Source organism: Coffea eugenioides, chromosome 8 (assembly GCF_003713205.1).
Source record: "Coffea eugenioides isolate CCC68of chromosome 8, Ceug_1.0, whole genome shotgun sequence".
Lineage (NCBI taxonomy): Eukaryota > Viridiplantae > Streptophyta > Magnoliopsida > Gentianales > Rubiaceae > Coffea > Coffea eugenioides.
Genome location: NC_040042.1, coordinates 30,628,021 through 30,645,069, shown reverse-complemented (window position 1 = coordinate 30,645,069; position 17,049 = coordinate 30,628,021). Strand labels below are relative to the sequence as shown.

Here is a 17,049-nt window from a genome sequence, read left to right as displayed (position 1 = left end):
AAGTTAATTTTTTTGTTCAATCCTTCCTGCAAATGAAATAGATCCGAAGCTGGAATCGTAACACGGGGTTTCTAAAGTACAGAAACTCATTGTCACCCTGTAAAACTGTCTCCAGGTCTAGCATTTACAGGATTAATCATAGCCACAGAAACATTTCACAACGCTGTTAATTTTGAGTTTGGTACAACTTTTACTCTTGACAATACCAACCAAGAAAAAAAAAATCACTTACATGACCTACCGCAGGTACCACAACTTACAAGCATTAATAATCAAAATGTTTAGTTACAGCAAACCTCGGACATCCTTCAAGATCTTATTTCAATGCTTACTTAAAATCCATGTGTTTTGCACTGTAACTAGATTTACAACAACTTGAAGTCTGTCCCACAGATTGGAATGAAACCTGAAACTCAGGGCTATCATGCGTAATGTAATTCATCATTCATCACAAATGTCAGTCACTAGGAGTGATAGTCTTCATCACTCTTTGCTCCCTAGTACAGCTCCAGCCTGTTATAGGTCACATGTATTATTAAAAATAATTTAAATGGATATAGGAAAATCACCTTAATAGCACATAAATCTTGTGAGGAAAAAATTACCCAAGCTTCATGGGATTTTTCGGTGCTTCATTCTTCTGTGCATGCGGCTGGCTTAGCTGGAGATTCATTGGTACATGTAACTCATTCATGTTGCTGGTCACATTTGTTGTACATATGCTCCCGTGTGATTTATTTATGTTCTCTTGTTCTTGAACCTGGATCCAAAACTCATTTATGGTCAGCCGGCTAAGAGATATTTCTCAGTGGACAGATGAAAAGCCAGCATTCTCTCTTGCTCTCTCTTTCCTTTCATTTGTTTGGGCTTATCTAAAGTTACCTTCTTCTGCAGTTGTATGTTCTCTTGATGAATGAGGTTAACCTTGTTGTACAACTCAATATTTTCTTCATGAAGATGATTCCCCTGCAATGGAGATAGCAAAGTACTATCAACACATGTTTTAGCTTAAGAAACTATAAAATAGCACTAATTGCTCACAACCTTCCGATGTAATTGCTTGATTTCATCAGTTAGAACCTGCTCCTGAAGAAATTAAGCTATGGTCAGGGTGATAGTAGATTAGGTATTCTCCAGGATCATTGATATACTTGATCTGGAATTATTGGATATTGCAAAGAATTGTCTTAGAAGATGAAAGGATCTACCTTTTTTACGCGGACTCCTTTCAAACTGACCTCCAGTTGATTCTCGAGCTGTACTAGATCATTGACGCTCAACCCAAATAATTCTTCTCCTAGAAGCTTCCTGCTCTTACATGGACACTACATAAGGTATTTGTTTTGTTCTTACCTAGACAGCCTCAATACCCTTTTAAAAAGCATATAAGAACCGTAATGGTACATTTTCTACCATTTCCTCTACATATCTCTTATCTCCAGATTGAGAACATAAATAATCATCTCTGTAGTGATGCATCTCAACTGAAAAAGTTAAGAAAGAAATAAATAACAGGCAGGTGTGATCCTTTATGGAAAAAAAGTTGATTTTGAAGTCAGATATTTCATTTCTGAATCAGAACTTTGACTTTCTTGAATAGATTTTTTTCCTCAATAAATTGCCATCAAAGCAGCCTTTCATTTTCTTTGTCCTACCTTATAAAATGTTTAATGCCTCTCCTGACTGGCAGCCAAAAATTTTGTCCTGTCCCAAATGATAAATATAGATGATATTCACTAGAAATATATTATCTGTCTAAAGAAGCATTCCTTTAAAGAAATTCGTGCAAGGAAAGATCAGCAAGCTTTCATCAAGTTGGTTCACATTAGATTAGGACATCTAGAATGTAATCATGACCTACAGTTTATGCAATCTCTAATTGAGTACATAAGATTATCACCTATCAGCCCTTTTTTCAGAGAAATGCTGCTTCTGTCTGAAAAGAATCACGTTTACTTAGATAGAACAGCCTAAGTGAGTGCATAGCTCATGTCCACAATTATGTCCATGGTTTAAGGTTCAGATATCTCCTTAAAGAAAAATGCAGAAAATTGACAGTCATAATTAACAAACATGGTTCTTCATTTCAATCCTGTGTAATAACAGTAGAAGAAAGGTGATAATAATAACTCACACATCTAGGGTCTCTGTCTGAAGTCAAGAGAGTACTATATTACAGATAGAAAGGCAAAGAAAGTAAAAACGCCAAGTATTCCAGACTGATTAAACCTAGAGCTTTTTTGTGTAAACTTTGCATTACTTATGAGATCGAGAAAATTTTCAAGTGATCGCATGAGAAAAAAGTTTATTGGGATATAAACTTACACTTCATAAACAATCAATCTCATTAAATTAAGTCAACTTGGGTTGGACACCTTATGTTCTTTAACAGCTGTATTAGCAATTTGCCTGTATTTTGCAATTCAGTCAAGTATTCCTATATCTCTAGCCTCTCAGTGCCCTCCTGTTCTGGTTGTCTATCACATCTCTCTATGGATAAATGTACTTGGATATGAATTTCATGCAAGGAGTAAAAACCACCTTTGAGGTTGCCTTCTATAATCTTACCTGTGGGTATCTTGCAAGTAATGCAGCTGCTGCCTCAAACTTGCTACTTCCCTTTGCCAAAACTGTCAAACAATGAAATGAAGCGTTTACCCGGTTTAAGATTAAAAATTCTAGGCATAGTTTTAAATTTAGTTCCCTTTGCTTTTACAACGAAGCGGGAGGTACGCGAACTGCCATATATACCACAATTATATCTAAAAAACAAAAGGCAAATGCATGTTATGAGTTAAATGCACTTATTATTCATCAGCAACAACAGGACATAGTTCAGCATTGTAAAATGTTATCAAGCAGATCCATTTTTGTCCTTTGCAAGTTATCTAGATGTTTCATTTCTTTGAAAATTGAGAACTCACTAGATTAAATGTTATTGAGTAATACGAAGTACACCTTTAGGATCTGTCTAGTTTCAGAATACTAATCCATTCCGACAAATTGTGAAAAAACAGAAATATGTAATCATCATAACAATGACCAATCAATGTCATTAATGGCAGTTAGCTGCCCTGTATTAAGATGAATTATCTGGGTAATGGATGTTCTACTGGAAGATGAAATTCACAAAGTATGCTTGTTGGAGCATATCACAGGCAATGTCACTTGCGCAGATGAAATTGTGCAGGAGCTCTTGCACTTGATATTTATCACACGACCGAATAGCTTCTTCCCTCAATAGATACTGTAAGTACATAAATAATTTTTTGTTAGTCTCACTGCCAGTAGGAACTTGCAGTTTGGTAACAGATTCAACAAGGAGTTGCCTACCTAAACCTACAAGTTATATAGCATGAACTTAGAGGTGTGACTGGAGACGTTGGTATGCATAAATACAGAACTGACTGCTGTGGCTTAGAGGAGGAGAAGGAGCCAATTTGGAAGCTGATTCTGACTTGGGATGACCTGCAGAATGGAATTAATCATTATCTCGTAAGTAAATGCCTTTGGGGGTTGGCTTAAAAGTAGTAAAACTCTTTTGAAGGGATGATATGTCAGGTACAAGGATCCAACTTTGACTGGAACATATCTGTGGAAAGAAGTTGGGTTGTGAATTTCTTCTAGGCCATACAACATCTTGAATGTGGCGTTAAGAATTCAGAATCTGGCAGACGAGGATTTTTACTTTTTAGGCATCTAAGCGATGCAATCACAGTCATGCTAGAGTTCTTAAACTGGATTTTGAAGTCAGCTTATGCTAGCATATCTTGTGCACAAACATTGCCATATTCAGCGCAGCAAGTCTCACACTCTTTCCTTTGCGGACACCTGCACATCTATTGTCAATCTTAAAACAAAACTGAGCAACATTATCACGAGGACGACTGGTTTTCTCTGAGTTAAAAGGTCGAGGTTGGATCAATCCTGTTACTGGGACCAGCATCTGATAGAGAACATTCCTAACATGCTTGTGGAATACATGATGGTTCTACCTGCTGTCACCCTTACGACTATCTGTAATGTAAAGGAGACTACTTACATATATAGGTTCAACCGGTTCTACCTGCCGTACCAAACTCGGGCTCTCCCTTACAAACGGGTTCTACCTGCTGTCTACATTATACTTACATTACCAAAATGTACCAAAATGAGCTGTGGGCATATAAATTCATATCTTCCTGTACCTTCTGGAGCAATGATTTTGGCTTTTGACTGAAAACAACTGGGAAATGGGTGAAAAAAAGGTAAGGGTTTGCTTGTCTAGAGAACGGGAAAACGATGTCTCAGTAGTTGGTTTTACTGCAGCATAGCTAACTAATTCAGATTTTGGAGTGATGGTACCTGTCCAATTCTGGAATTGAGTCTTAATCTTTCTAATTATTGGATTTCCTTAATGCAATGATTACACTTTGCTTGATTTACGGCAAATACTGAATATATTGTACGTGCATTCTTGGCTCAGTTGAAAAATGTTGAGGAAGGTTTGAATACTGGCTCAGAATGCAGAATCCACACTGTGATTACGTACCTTGTTCAAATTTCATGTCAAGTGCTGAGAGCTGAGGAATGGACAACTTTCCTCTTTACATATGGTGATCAGAACTCAGAAGTAGTAAAATGTGTTTATTGTCATGATACATACAAATGCTCCTCATGACGTAATCAAGTTTCAGATTAGTTCTGTCACTAACCAGCTCTACTTTAAACAATTCTTCTCTTCTACTTGGTAAAAAATTTGGAAAAATCCAATACTGACCTTCAATTAGAAGCAAAATTTTTTTTTTTTTTCAATTAGAAGAAATTTGAGATTGGTACGTTGATGGTCGATCTGAATATATACCTTATAGTATAAGCCCCTCTTTTCAAGTCGTGTATCCATTATGCTATGAATGCTTTTCGAGACAAGCAGTTCTGCTGCACTTGAACCATAAGGTGTTTTGTGTCCTTCCAAAAAAAAAATCTTGGTGTTTTGTGCGATGCACAATTAATTCTGTGTCTAGACCTCTGGCAAATTCAACTCCAGTTTTCTCTGATCACTTGCAATCTATACGTCCCACTGCCATTTTAGGCCAAATAGTTGTGATCTCACCAAGCAACTTGCAACGATGAAAATAATCTTGAAAAATCATCAAATTAAAATTTAAGCATAAATTCAAGCATTGTTACTATTTCTAGTTAAAATATCACCAAAAAGAAAAGAATTCAAACAAGCCCGAAAAATAGCTCGAGCTTGTTTGTCATAATAATCTTTTCAGGACATTTTAACTGGTAAAAGCTGAACTGCTTGACTTTTATAGTTGGAAATCCAATTAATTTGATGTAAAATAAATAAATAATCAATTTTGTTAGTTCATCAAAAGCGTTTTGATTAATTTTTGGAAACATGTAAACCATATTGGATTATTCAAGATTTTTTTTTTCCCAGTGGACCGGAGGCACAAAGCCCACGAAACATTTTGTTTCAATTCTATCTTTAAATTGTTTGTGCACTTTATGATCTGACGCACGTAAATAAATATCTGTATTTTGGTGTATTGCATGCATGTACAGAAGTAATTTAGAAATTTTTTAATTTGAGTTGCACCGAGATTTTATCCATTCTGCCAATCTCGATTTTTCCTTGCTTTGCCGTCGGTCGTATTTTGTTATGCCAATTTTCCATTGACCAAAATCAAATGAAAAATTTCAAGCTGAAATTTTATTGCATCTGATTCTCAAGTCATGATGCTTCTTCCCAGAGAGGTGATCGAGGTGTAAATGCAGGCGCACGTCGTCTCATTCTGGAATTCATTCCGTTTCATATCCCTAATGTGGCTCATTCGATCGTATGATCTTTCAAATTACAAATGACTTTCTGGAGCAGATCATTTGCCACTTAAGTTAAGTAGCTTGATTCGCTGAATTAATTAATCATGTACTATCACATTAAGTTAATTAATTTTCTAGTTTCATAGGGTTGCCTATATAATCTGTCATTGTTTAGTCATTAGTCAGTGCTACCGACACCATACGTACCTTGAGGATTGTCTATCTCTATAATGGCCTCGTGAATATGGAGATTCCTTTAGTCCATGTTGTGGTTTACATTTAAATTCTTCCGGCGTCACTCATCTGGGATCTGGCAACGTTGAATTTCCTGATGAACGAACTATCTTTCAATGGAGTTAATGTTCGAACTTGAAAGTCTTTCTCTCTCTCTCTCTCTCTCTCTCTCTCTCTCTCTCGCTCTATCTTTTGAAGCTGATCTCGCATGGCAACACCAAAAGTCCTGGCTTCTGCTCATTCCTCTGCAAATGCAAAGATAATCAATCATATTTAGGTATTCTCTTGCACAGGTGAACCAACTATATATGTTAATATATACTGATTAATACTCCACCTGTTATCCAGAAGCTCACAGCATTCTCCAGAACCCTCAGCTTGTTTGCTTCACCGCATGCAAACTTCGCCAAGCCTATTGGAGAATCACATGCTTGATGAGCCAAATATTCCATCGTCTTTACTTACTGCTCTATGCCATAAATGCGGTTAGCATAGAGAGAGTGTTTCTACGTTAGGTCCTGTGAACAACACTCAGAATCTATGGGTTATAACTAGAGGTGTTAAAATGAGTGACTTGGGCGGGTTTGGATTGGGTAAAATGGGTAATGGGTATAAGTGAGTCAACTCATTTATACCCATTTAATTAGAGGGTATAAATGGATAAGTCAAAAAATGAATTGGGTAACCCAATTACCCATTTATAACCCATTTATTTTAACTTTTTGTAAACTCATTTAAATTCATTTTTGCAAACTAAGTTATCAATTTATACCACTCTTTGTACCCATCATTAGTTTTAAATATTTACTTATAATGTTCAATAAACTTAATTACCAATTTTTTTTCATTTATACTCTATGTCACAAAATTACCTATTATTTAATAATTGAATAATAAGATATAAAAATTTGAACTAAGTACTATAAAAATTAATATAAAAACTTAATCCAAAAATTTTGAACCCCTAACATTTTTTTCATATATAAATTTAAAATTTCATTTTATAAAGATAAGAAAATAGGCTAAAATTTATCATAAATTAGTAATGCTGAAAAATGAGCAAGTTAACAAACTAAGAGAAAATAAAATAATAAGATAAAACCAACAAATAATAATAATAATAATAATGAAACAAAAGTAGTTAACATCATGACAAAATGAAAAATTTGAAAAAAAAAAGGTGGGGGAAAAGAAGAGACTTGGGGGAAGAGAATTCTAAATGGGTTAATTGAGTTTGATTGGTTACCCAATAATACTCATTTAATAAATAGGTATTATTGGGTAACCCATTTATACCCATATACAAAAATTTAAGATACACATACCCATCTATTCATGGGCGGGTATAGGTAAATTTAGTTAAGTGGGTTGATTTGCCACCTCTAGTTATAACTAAGGGCTTGCATGGTCTTCTTCTTAGGGCTTTACAGGACATGGAATTTTCATTCTTGGCTTCTTGTAAAGATAAAAAGCTAAGAATATTAGATTGTTGTCTGTGTCAATTGAACTGCTTGGACAACTGGCAGTTCTGTGTCGTTCACTTGTCAGTAAAAGTCACTATAAGACTGATGAAGCTACTCATTTCTGTTAGGTATATAAAGTCATGGTGGTCGCTAGCTTCGACGACCCCATTTACTTATTGACCTCCCCCATCCAAATGGAGCTAACTCCTTAGAGGTGCCTGCCTCCCAGATTCAGGTCTTCAATAGCGAAGGAGTGCCCCACGCTATCGGCCTATTTGCTCCATGTAAACACTTCAAGAGGAACGCCTTTAGGTTCGTCCTACACTTGAGCCTCAGGTATCAACTAGATATTCCTAGAAAGAACTAATCCTCTATGTGGAAACCGAGCTTAAAACGTACTAATTAGCATCAAGAACTGAATCTTGCATGCCTTAATTCATTGATGGGCAAACCCCGAATGGTCAAAGATCCAATTCCCCAGGACAGTATCCAAATGTCCGATGATCTCATTACGTGGTGAACTACAAACAAATGCTCGTTTGTCCTCTATATTTGATATCGTAAACACTTGCATCTGACTTTTGCAAGATGCATGCTACCCCAGGCTAAGCAATATGATAGAGAAATGCATGCCAGTTGAGATGAGGTTATAAAGTCACTTGGGAAAGGGATGAATCTTATGAAGGTGTCGAAGGAATACATTGTCTCATAACTTAATTGTGCGTTTGATAAAATTGAAATCTGAAAACCGAAATTCGAAGTGTAAATCTATTAAATTATTGAATTGTTAAGTTCCAAAACTGATACATTTTGAGTGTATATCACATAAAGTGATAAATGAATAACTTATTGCTCATTTTTTGAGAGTAAGTTTTACCTACGAATTCAGTGACATTTGATTCATTTAGATATTCAATTTTTCGTTATCAAACCTATCTAAACATATTAACATCTAAATCTATTAAATTTAAGTGCTGAATTGAATTATCAAATAAGGCCTTAGTCTTATTTAGTAAATATACTTATTAACCACAATCTTAAAAAATTCTCATAAACTTTTCAAATATTGAAGAGTACTCGTACATTTTAACAAAATTATAAAATATAAACACATAATAAACTTTTCCTTTATAATAGTTCACAAATAATACATCAATATATGACAAAATTACACAATTCCTATAGAGATAAAAATGTGATTTAAGAGTTTCCCAAAACTAACAAATGTTTATATTGCACTTTTGCCATATATATGCATCCAATATCACCAATTTGAATTAATATAATACCTCATGCACAAGAATATAAGTCAAAAGTAATATTGATATAGCGTAACATTTAGGAATCATCGTAAATGAACCTAAAGTTTTGTGGCTTTCATACAGATTTTTTTTATTTCCTACGATGCTCTACACGTAATTTGCTGAACTCATATCTGCCTTTGTCATTTGATTAAAAAATTCGTATAGTATGTGCATGTGTAATATTTACCATATCTTGTTAGCCATGGTAAATATACACTTAAAGCTTTTAATAAGCAGCAAAATTGTCTACACTGTTATTTCCTAAAAAAACTACATAACTGAAATATTTTAGTGGTTATGTGGCCAACTAACCAATATCACGATATGTTATATAGTACTTTTGATTAGAGGATCTTCTCTTTGCTATTGACTTTTTTTAAGTTGCTTCACAAAAAGTTATTTCTGGATATATTGTTGGAAATCACTTATAGCTTTAATCATGGATCTATGGAAATTAAGTTAATTAACGAATAGTTAACAACCCGGAAAAATGTAAAAGATTCCCATTTTCAGTTGAAGATGGCCTATTTTGTACAAAATCTCTTTAACATTAATTAGGCAACAAATGCTACTATTTTAATATTAGGATTTTTCTAAATAGACACTCACTAGTACATTTAAATCACACTTAACTACCATGTGAATGTATATACTAGTCATAATTATTATTCTTTCATGTATTTATATATTTTTTCTAATTAACTTTAATTTTAAAAAATTAAACATCTGAAGTATATTTTAATGAGTGTCAAGTCCTTTAACAGATCCTTAATATTAATTCTATCAAAGAACAATCAGCTGCTTCAAATAAATCACAATAAGCACAGAACTTAGAGACTAAAATGCTATAGCTTTGTTAGCTAATGACTTCCAAATTAGTTTATTGGCCTACAACAACTAAGCATAATGTATACTATGTTCATACCTTCACTATTTATGCACTTATCGAATTAATCATAAAGGAAGAATGTTTGGTAAAAGTTACCTTGATCTCAGAAGCAGGATTCAACAGTCTGTGGTGCTCCTCTTTCATTCTGTTGTATCTTTCGATTATAGATTTCATGCTGCTGATGATGAAGGAAAACCAGGGAAAAAAATTATAGAGATGTTCCATAAACAAAGAGGGATATTGGGGGGAAAAAAAAAAAGAAAATCTAACGAATTGAGCTGATACAGAAGCCCAATTTGGCAATTAAAATGTGGAATTTTTTATAGTTTTTTCTTCCAATACTTATTTTAGCGTCTCAGACTCTAATCTTTTCCCCTTTTTTTTTTAAGACTCTAATCTAGTTTACCAAACAAGGAGAAAAAAAAAACAAAGAAATAAACATTAGTCTATCACTATAACTTCTAGTTTGTTCCCCGTTTAGTTCCATGCATGAACCGGGAAAGTGTTGAATTCTTGAGGGGTTGGAATTATCAGACAAAACCCTCGGGCTCTAAGCATGCATGTTTCTATCAAAGATAAGCATTTGTCCGATCCAGGTCATTAAAATGGGAGCCCTGTTTTCCTTCTTACTTTTTCCCTTGATTTTTGCCCCTCACCCATTCTTATCATAAGTACTCTGTTAAGATTGAGGATGGCTGCTAGGTAATAAATACTTAGTTTCAAGCTAATTTGGAGCATGAAAACTGGAAAATTAATCAGTTAAGCTATCGAAATAATAGTGAACAATTTGTGTTGTAAGAATTGATTTAAATGAACTCACGTGAATTACTACAAGTGTGAGGATAATTTGAAAAATAAGGCTTGATAAGGGGCTTCATAGTGGAGATGAGCATCGGAAGCAGAAATTAAGAGGGATCTCGACTCCCTACCATCTATGGCACTGAAGCAATGCTTTCAATTAAACAGAAGCGATAATAGAAGGAGTTTCAGAAACTTTTTTCCTGGGTCTACAATTTCAACCTCAGGAGATGAAAAGGCATTGACAAAGCATTAACTATTTGGCTGTAAACATGGCCATACCTTTTTTCAAACACTTGACCAACAAAAATGACACGTTAAGAATAAGAAAAAATGAATTCTCATCCCTCACTTGAGTGTACATGCATGAACATCAATAAAGATAGGAATTTATAGAAAAAAAAAAAAAAAAAAGGAATTCTCATGCTACATGACCTTTCATTTAGTATACATTTCATTGAATTCTTTAAAACCCAAAATCTTCCCAAACCTAGTCACAATTCGATGACTTGCATCTTTTAACAATTTAGTACTTCAGATGACAAATTTTACTTCCCTTACAGCATAGACACCAAGAGATGAGGAGATGAGGAGGACTCAGAGGCAGCTATTCTGATGAAGAAAAAAATCTTTTAGGCCCACCTTTATTTTCTGGTGATCTTAAATAAAAACTTAAATAGATCCATTTCTAAATTAAACCGGCTGAAGGGGGAAAAAAAATTCAATGACTAGACACTTGTAATAATTTCAAATTTACTTGATAATGGTAAAGAGGAGAAAATGATAGGAGAAGATGCGAAATCAACAAAGGATGGGAGCAATGGTTATATGTCAAACTAACCTAGTGCTGGCATAATCATAGAGCTTTCCAGTGCCAGAGAAGATAATAACTCCAACTTCAGCATCACAAAGAATTGCTAGCTCCTTGGCCTTCTTCAACAAACCATTTCTTCTCTTTGAAAAGGTGACTTGCCTACTTGTGGAATTGTCGATCCTACGGATCACAATCTTTCCTCTCCCCATCTGATCTTCTTTTCTACGGTGTTAAATTTCTAGTAAAACTTTCCTTGCCAGTCTGCTTTCCAAATGATTTGACGAAATGAGTTACTTTCAAAGATAAATAATTAGTAATAATGAAAAACAAAAATAGAAAGCTTGCAGCACGGTAAAGATCGAACAATGGCACAATTTTAGCAGTCGACAAAAATGAAAAAGGGGAAAAAAAAAAAAAAAGAGGACATGAAAGGAATAAAAGGGTGCTGATAGAAGGGGCTTACTTACTACTTGAGAGAAAGAGCAAAAAAGGACTCCTTTTTGGAGGAACTATTTTGGAAGCAATTTGTAGCCTTAGATGGAAAGGAGAAAATATTAGGGTAAAAACCGTACCTCGAAATCAGGCTCCATCCAAGCCACAAGCCAATACTGATAGCCATTGCAGGAATTTTTTAACCTTAACACCGAGTCGCACTCGCGGGAGTATGAGATGCCTCTCCACTCGGCCGCTTTGGGCAAACACTTGGGAGACTTGCGGCGTTGACCAACCAAATCTGGTATATTCGAGGTAGTTGGATCTGTGCTGGATTGACACATGGATCGGGAGACAGGAGAGTAGGCACACCACATACTCAGAGCGAGTTGCTAGAATCGCTACCTCGGAGTCTCAAAGTGTTGTCTGATTGGACGGAGGTTCAAACAGTAGTTGAAATGAATTTAGAATTTTAATGAAATTGTCCCACGTATAGATCATCGACACGTTGGGGAATTAGCTGCTGGATTTGGGCTTCTTTTTTAGTGCATAATGTATATTATGCCCACCAAGAAGCAAAGAGTATTGCGAGAGGATATGAAAAATTTTATGTTAGTCATGACTAATTACTTGTCATTGTCTAGTACTATTTGCTCCAATCTCAATTAGAGAATTTTCTATCTCTCATGGGCAGCTCGATTGGTCACAGCAAGCCTCCTTAAGAACTGTTATCCAATGCCCGCTAGGGTTCGAGTCCTGTGGTTATCGTGTTCGGGGGGATGGGGCCTCTCCTCCCGGGCCGGTGGGGGATTAGTCAGGTCCGGTCTACCCGGTGACCCGGATACCCTCTCCGTCAGTGAAAAAAAAAAATTAGAGAATTTCCTATAGACATGCAAAGATTCCCCTTCATTCTATATGTATGTCAATGGATCTCACTTGGTTCCATAATTATTTAGGTAGGACGTGAATGGGAACCAAGTCGGTATTTACATATTCTCTCATTGATTTTGACTCAATTATTAGGCATGAAGTAGTTGGTCCTCCCCGACATAAAATCTCTCGCAAAAAAATTTTTTTTCTCCAATTTCTTTTATATATATATAAAGAAGTTATTGTATGACTCTTGGGTGGTTTTTATTTGACGTTTGTAGGAGGCGTTTTGGAAATGGTAAAATAGTAACGACATTAATTAAGCAAAGTGCACAAGTTTCTGCTACCTAATTTCACACGGTTTACCTACTTTCCCCTTTGGTAGAAAATGAAATCAACTCCTCTCAAGTATGTTCAGCTAAATTGATTACGCAAATTAAATGCATTTAAGACAATATTAGTGCGCTCAAGCTAAAGATGAATGTTTGAATTGTGACGTCTTCTTCATTCTTAAAGCTCAAGAACCATTAATTCAGCTCTTGCAACAAATGGCACTTATTTGAATCAGTAACTGAAGCACATTGATGAGGCCATTAAAGTGTGAGAGGGGAAGAATCATTTAGGGTGAACTTGACCTCCCATCTTCTTCAACATTTGCTCATCAATTTGTAAAGTAGGTTACAATAATGGTTGTTAATAAGATACAAAATTATGGATTCAAATGGCTCCATTGCACAGTATCAGAGTTCGGTTTGTAGAGATATGCTCAATTTTGCTCTTGCTTTCTAGTCTATGGGATGTATAGCTTTATTCGACAATCAAAATCATGAATAAACCTTTGTGCTTGCTATTGTAGGTAGGTGAAGTATGGAGAGATCTCGCTCTTAGACTGCATTTTGTTGCTAAGGTACATGATAACTCTATATTCCTACTTGATGCATGTCATTTGTTGATTAAATGTGATTACAATTGTACTTGATTCACTTGAATTGTGTGTGAATGATTGTTCCACTTTGAAAATTACATTGCAGTTGATGCAATTTATTGGTTCAATAGTTAAGTGACTGAGATGTTGTGTGTGGATAGAAATTGCCATATGTTATTTTCGTATTGAATTTCGTAGACTTGATAATTGTTTGATACAAGTTAGTGTTTGTAACGAGGAAAATTGATTTCCCCTTTAAATTGTAGATGAATGTATTGATCAAAATAATGGTTTTTAGTTGTGGTAGTTAAGCAAACAAATGTTATATCTAGATTTTCTATGTTTAAATTTAAGGCCTGTGGGTTGAAATTTAGGATAGATCAAACAAACAATATCGATAAACTTAATGCTAAGAAGCAATTTCGAAATCAAAAGGCAAGAAAAAGATATGCATTATTATCAGCGAAAGGAAAAGATAAAGTATGATAGAAACAACGAAAAATAAAGATAAAGGATAAAAAATACAAATTCGTTCTGTTGAAACAACTGACCAAAACAATGGTCCTGATTGAATAATCCAACTTTGTTTGAAAGATTAAATGTAGGGAAAAATGATACATATAATAACACCATTAGCTTCTATTTGTACTAGACATTGAAAAGGAAAGTAGGGGACCATGCCAACAACCTCTGGTTATTATGTGATGCAAATTATGTGATACCAAGTTATTTAACCACGCTACAGGTATCAATGCCTACGCTTTGTAGTTTGTACGGGACTTCCCACTAGTTTTTTTTTTTTTTTAAACCAACTTGGTTAGTAAGAAATACCAATTTAGCTAGTTGGTGCTAACTTGGTTATAACCGATATAAAATTTTGGGCAAAAAAATTTAAAAGTTCTTTCTCCAATTTAAAAACTACCAACTTTGCTAGTAAGAATATTAGTCAAGTGATTATGAAATCTCTGATTTAATTTTTAAACTCTCCCTCTCTCTCTTCTCACTTTTAAGGTCTTAGAGTGTCCTCTTGGACTGAAAAAAAAAAAAAATCATTTGCTTGTGCCTTTGGGCCATACTCATTTTAAAAACATTCATTTGCATAATACTTGTTAAGCCCCAACCTCTCACCGGAATCCAGATCATATGCAAATAAGCTCTAAAAAAAGATTTAAAAAAAAAAACGGTACGAATTAGTTAATGCCATGCCATTCCCAATAGGTATTAACACAAATTTCTGTAAACACTGCCTGCTATTTTGGAAGATATTTTGGAAAATCAATGATTGGCTATTGGGGTAATGTCTAGGACATGATATATATGACGGGCCACAGTCAATAATGACGTGGCATATGTTGTTTTGTCAGAATGAGAGAAATAAGTATTTTTAAGGCGTTCCTTGAATATTTTTGAAAATTTTAAATAAAGAAAATACGAGAAAATTTTTTTGTACATAGTTCGTACATGTCTTCTTCTTATTTGAAGATGGTAATTCGACCAAATAGACGTCTATAAATATGTACGAACAATTTCGGGTTTTTCTCCATATTTGGAGAGAAGAGTTCATGAGCTAATTAATCTTCTCATCATTTGACCTCATTTAGTTTTTTTTTTCTCTCCATTTGAACCTCCCAAGTGAAAGATACCTCAATTTTCTCTCCAAACCACTCCATTCAAGTAAGGCTGAGGGAGGAGTTGTTTGGAGCCAATTCACGGTATCAAATTCAAGCATTATCTTGTTTTTCCATCTTTTGGCTGATTAACATATTCAAATTCTCAATTACTCCTTCAGTCAATTTATACGTCCACTCATTCCTTTTTTTTTTTTTATTTTTTGGGTTCTTTGGGACAGAATGGATCTGATCTAGAAAGATGAAGAATTAATGTTCACATGCATAGTTCTTATGCAAAGAGACTCTTCTTATGTGCATGTTCCTTGAATGCCCGACTGCAATTAGATAGTTTCAGTAGAGCATTAAACTCGCCAACCTTCCAAGCTAGTGGGAAAGAAGAACAAGAATGGTGCCAAGAGATAACGCAGTAGTGAATGTTCAATTTTTTTTTTTTTTTCTGGCAGTTCTTTTTTAGCTTCTTAATAAAAATTTAGGAGAACATCTAACAAGAATTATTCCTTTCACCACAGATCTTGCTCTCATATCTGAAACAAATTATTTGAGGAAAAAGGCAATCCAAAGTGAGGAACCAAATTTGGCGCATGGAAAGTGAAGGAGAAAATATTTTAGAGCATTACCTTTATTCCTCAACGAATTCCATGCATGAGGGAAAGCATTCGGACACATCATTTTTGGTACACTTATAAGCTAAGTCTAGAATAATATAAATAATGTTAGTTAGTAATAGTTTAACAAATATAGGGTACGGATCCCACCAATTCTTTTTTTTGTTTAATCTGCTTAACAAAGGGTCGCAATCAAAACGATATTTTGTGTGGTTGGGCAATGCGGAGATTTTTTTTTATCACTTTTTTATTAAAAAGAATCAATAATAGTTCCCGTTCATCCCCGTAATGATTTGAACTCATGATCCGCTGATTACAGGTGAAACGCTTTGCCAACTAAATAACGTAGAAATTATACAATTTGGTTAAGGCACCATATCATTTGTAAAAATATAGCAATTTAAACCAACAATATAGTACCTTAATGAAATTGCAAAATTTCTTTAACAACTAGTTTTGAAACATGCCCAAAAAAAAACTAGTTTTAAAACACACTCTATGTGTGAGCAAGTAATCAAAACTATGATTATTTAAAAAAAAAAATATTTTCCATGAAAATTGGTTTTTCACCATGAAATGTATTCTGTAAAGAATATTTCTAATATGATAATATTCTTTTTGTACGGTGGTTAGTTATGTGGTAATTAATTTTAGTCATTACTAATTACCAATTGACATGTTAATACTTAAACGCAGGATAATTAACTCACAAAACTATTCTTGAAACTATTAGTTATATATGCGAAGAAGAAGAAGAAAAAAAAGGCAAGTACTCTTAATTAGTACTAGTTAGCGTGCAAGAGTAAGTTCAAAAAACGATAACCTGTCCTTCAATTCAAATTAAAGACGCTCAACTCATACCTAAATGGCAACCCCTTCCTGCCAAAGATTGGAGGGTAGCTGCAACAATCGAGTATTATTTTACCAAATAAATAACAACCCACAATCATCAAATTGTCAGTTTCACTTTCGCAGTCTGGGATATGTGATCTTTAAAAATGGATAGCCTCAACTTAATTACTACGTACTTACTCTCTTTGTTATTTGGATCAGATTCTTGATGTCGTGAACGAAAGAAAACATCGATCTCCACTGTCCGGCCTGTACTGCAAGACGAACAAATACAATATACAATATTATGATTGCATGTACTTAATATAATTACGCTTGTCAAGCAAGCTGTAATCTGTCTTCCAGAAGACATTATTGTCATGGGTCTTTCAGTTCAAGTGTGCACTTAACAGATTCTTCTTGTAGGGGCATGGCATGTCCG

General features: G+C 34.6%; 2 protein-coding genes across 2 annotated transcripts in view; one reads left to right on the top strand and one right to left on the bottom strand.

The window, feature by feature from the left end:
- Positions 1-463: 463 nt before the first annotated feature.
- On the bottom strand, positions 464-11,522 carry LOC113781593 (MADS-box transcription factor 23-like). Its single transcript, XM_027327555.1, has 8 exons — positions 11,341-11,522; positions 9,798-9,876; positions 2,569-2,630; positions 1,209-1,308; positions 1,045-1,086; positions 883-966; positions 606-760; positions 464-513 (listed from the first exon to the last, which is right to left on the bottom strand). Exons 1-8 carry the CDS (start codon positions 11,520-11,522, stop codon positions 498-500), a joined length of 720 nt encoding a protein of 239 aa, XP_027183356.1. The 3' UTR covers positions 464-497.
- Positions 11,523-13,326: 1,804 nt separating this feature from the next.
- LOC113780513 (copal-8-ol diphosphate hydratase, chloroplastic-like) overlaps positions 13,327-17,049 on the top strand; it is a 29,906-nt gene continuing 26,183 nt past the window's right edge. Inside the window, exons 1-2 of the mRNA XM_027326310.1 lie at positions 13,327-13,365; positions 13,472-13,522. Of these exons, the coding sequence (XP_027182111.1) occupies positions 13,327-13,365; positions 13,472-13,522 (90 nt within the window). The remainder of the gene's footprint in view (positions 13,366-13,471; positions 13,523-17,049) is intronic.

Coding starts and splice junctions, on each gene's coding strand:
- LOC113781593 (XM_027327555.1), bottom strand. CDS start 11,522: ATGGGGAGAGGAAAGATTGTGATCCGTAGGATCGACAATTCCACAAGT. Junction 9,877..11,340: donor TATGATTATGCCAGCACTAG/GTTAGTTTGACA, acceptor CATCATCAGCAG/CATGAAATCTATAATCGAAA. Junction 967..1,044: donor TCAAGCAATTACATCGGAAG/GTTGTGAGCAAT, acceptor TCTCCATTGCAG/GGGAATCATCTTCATGAAGA.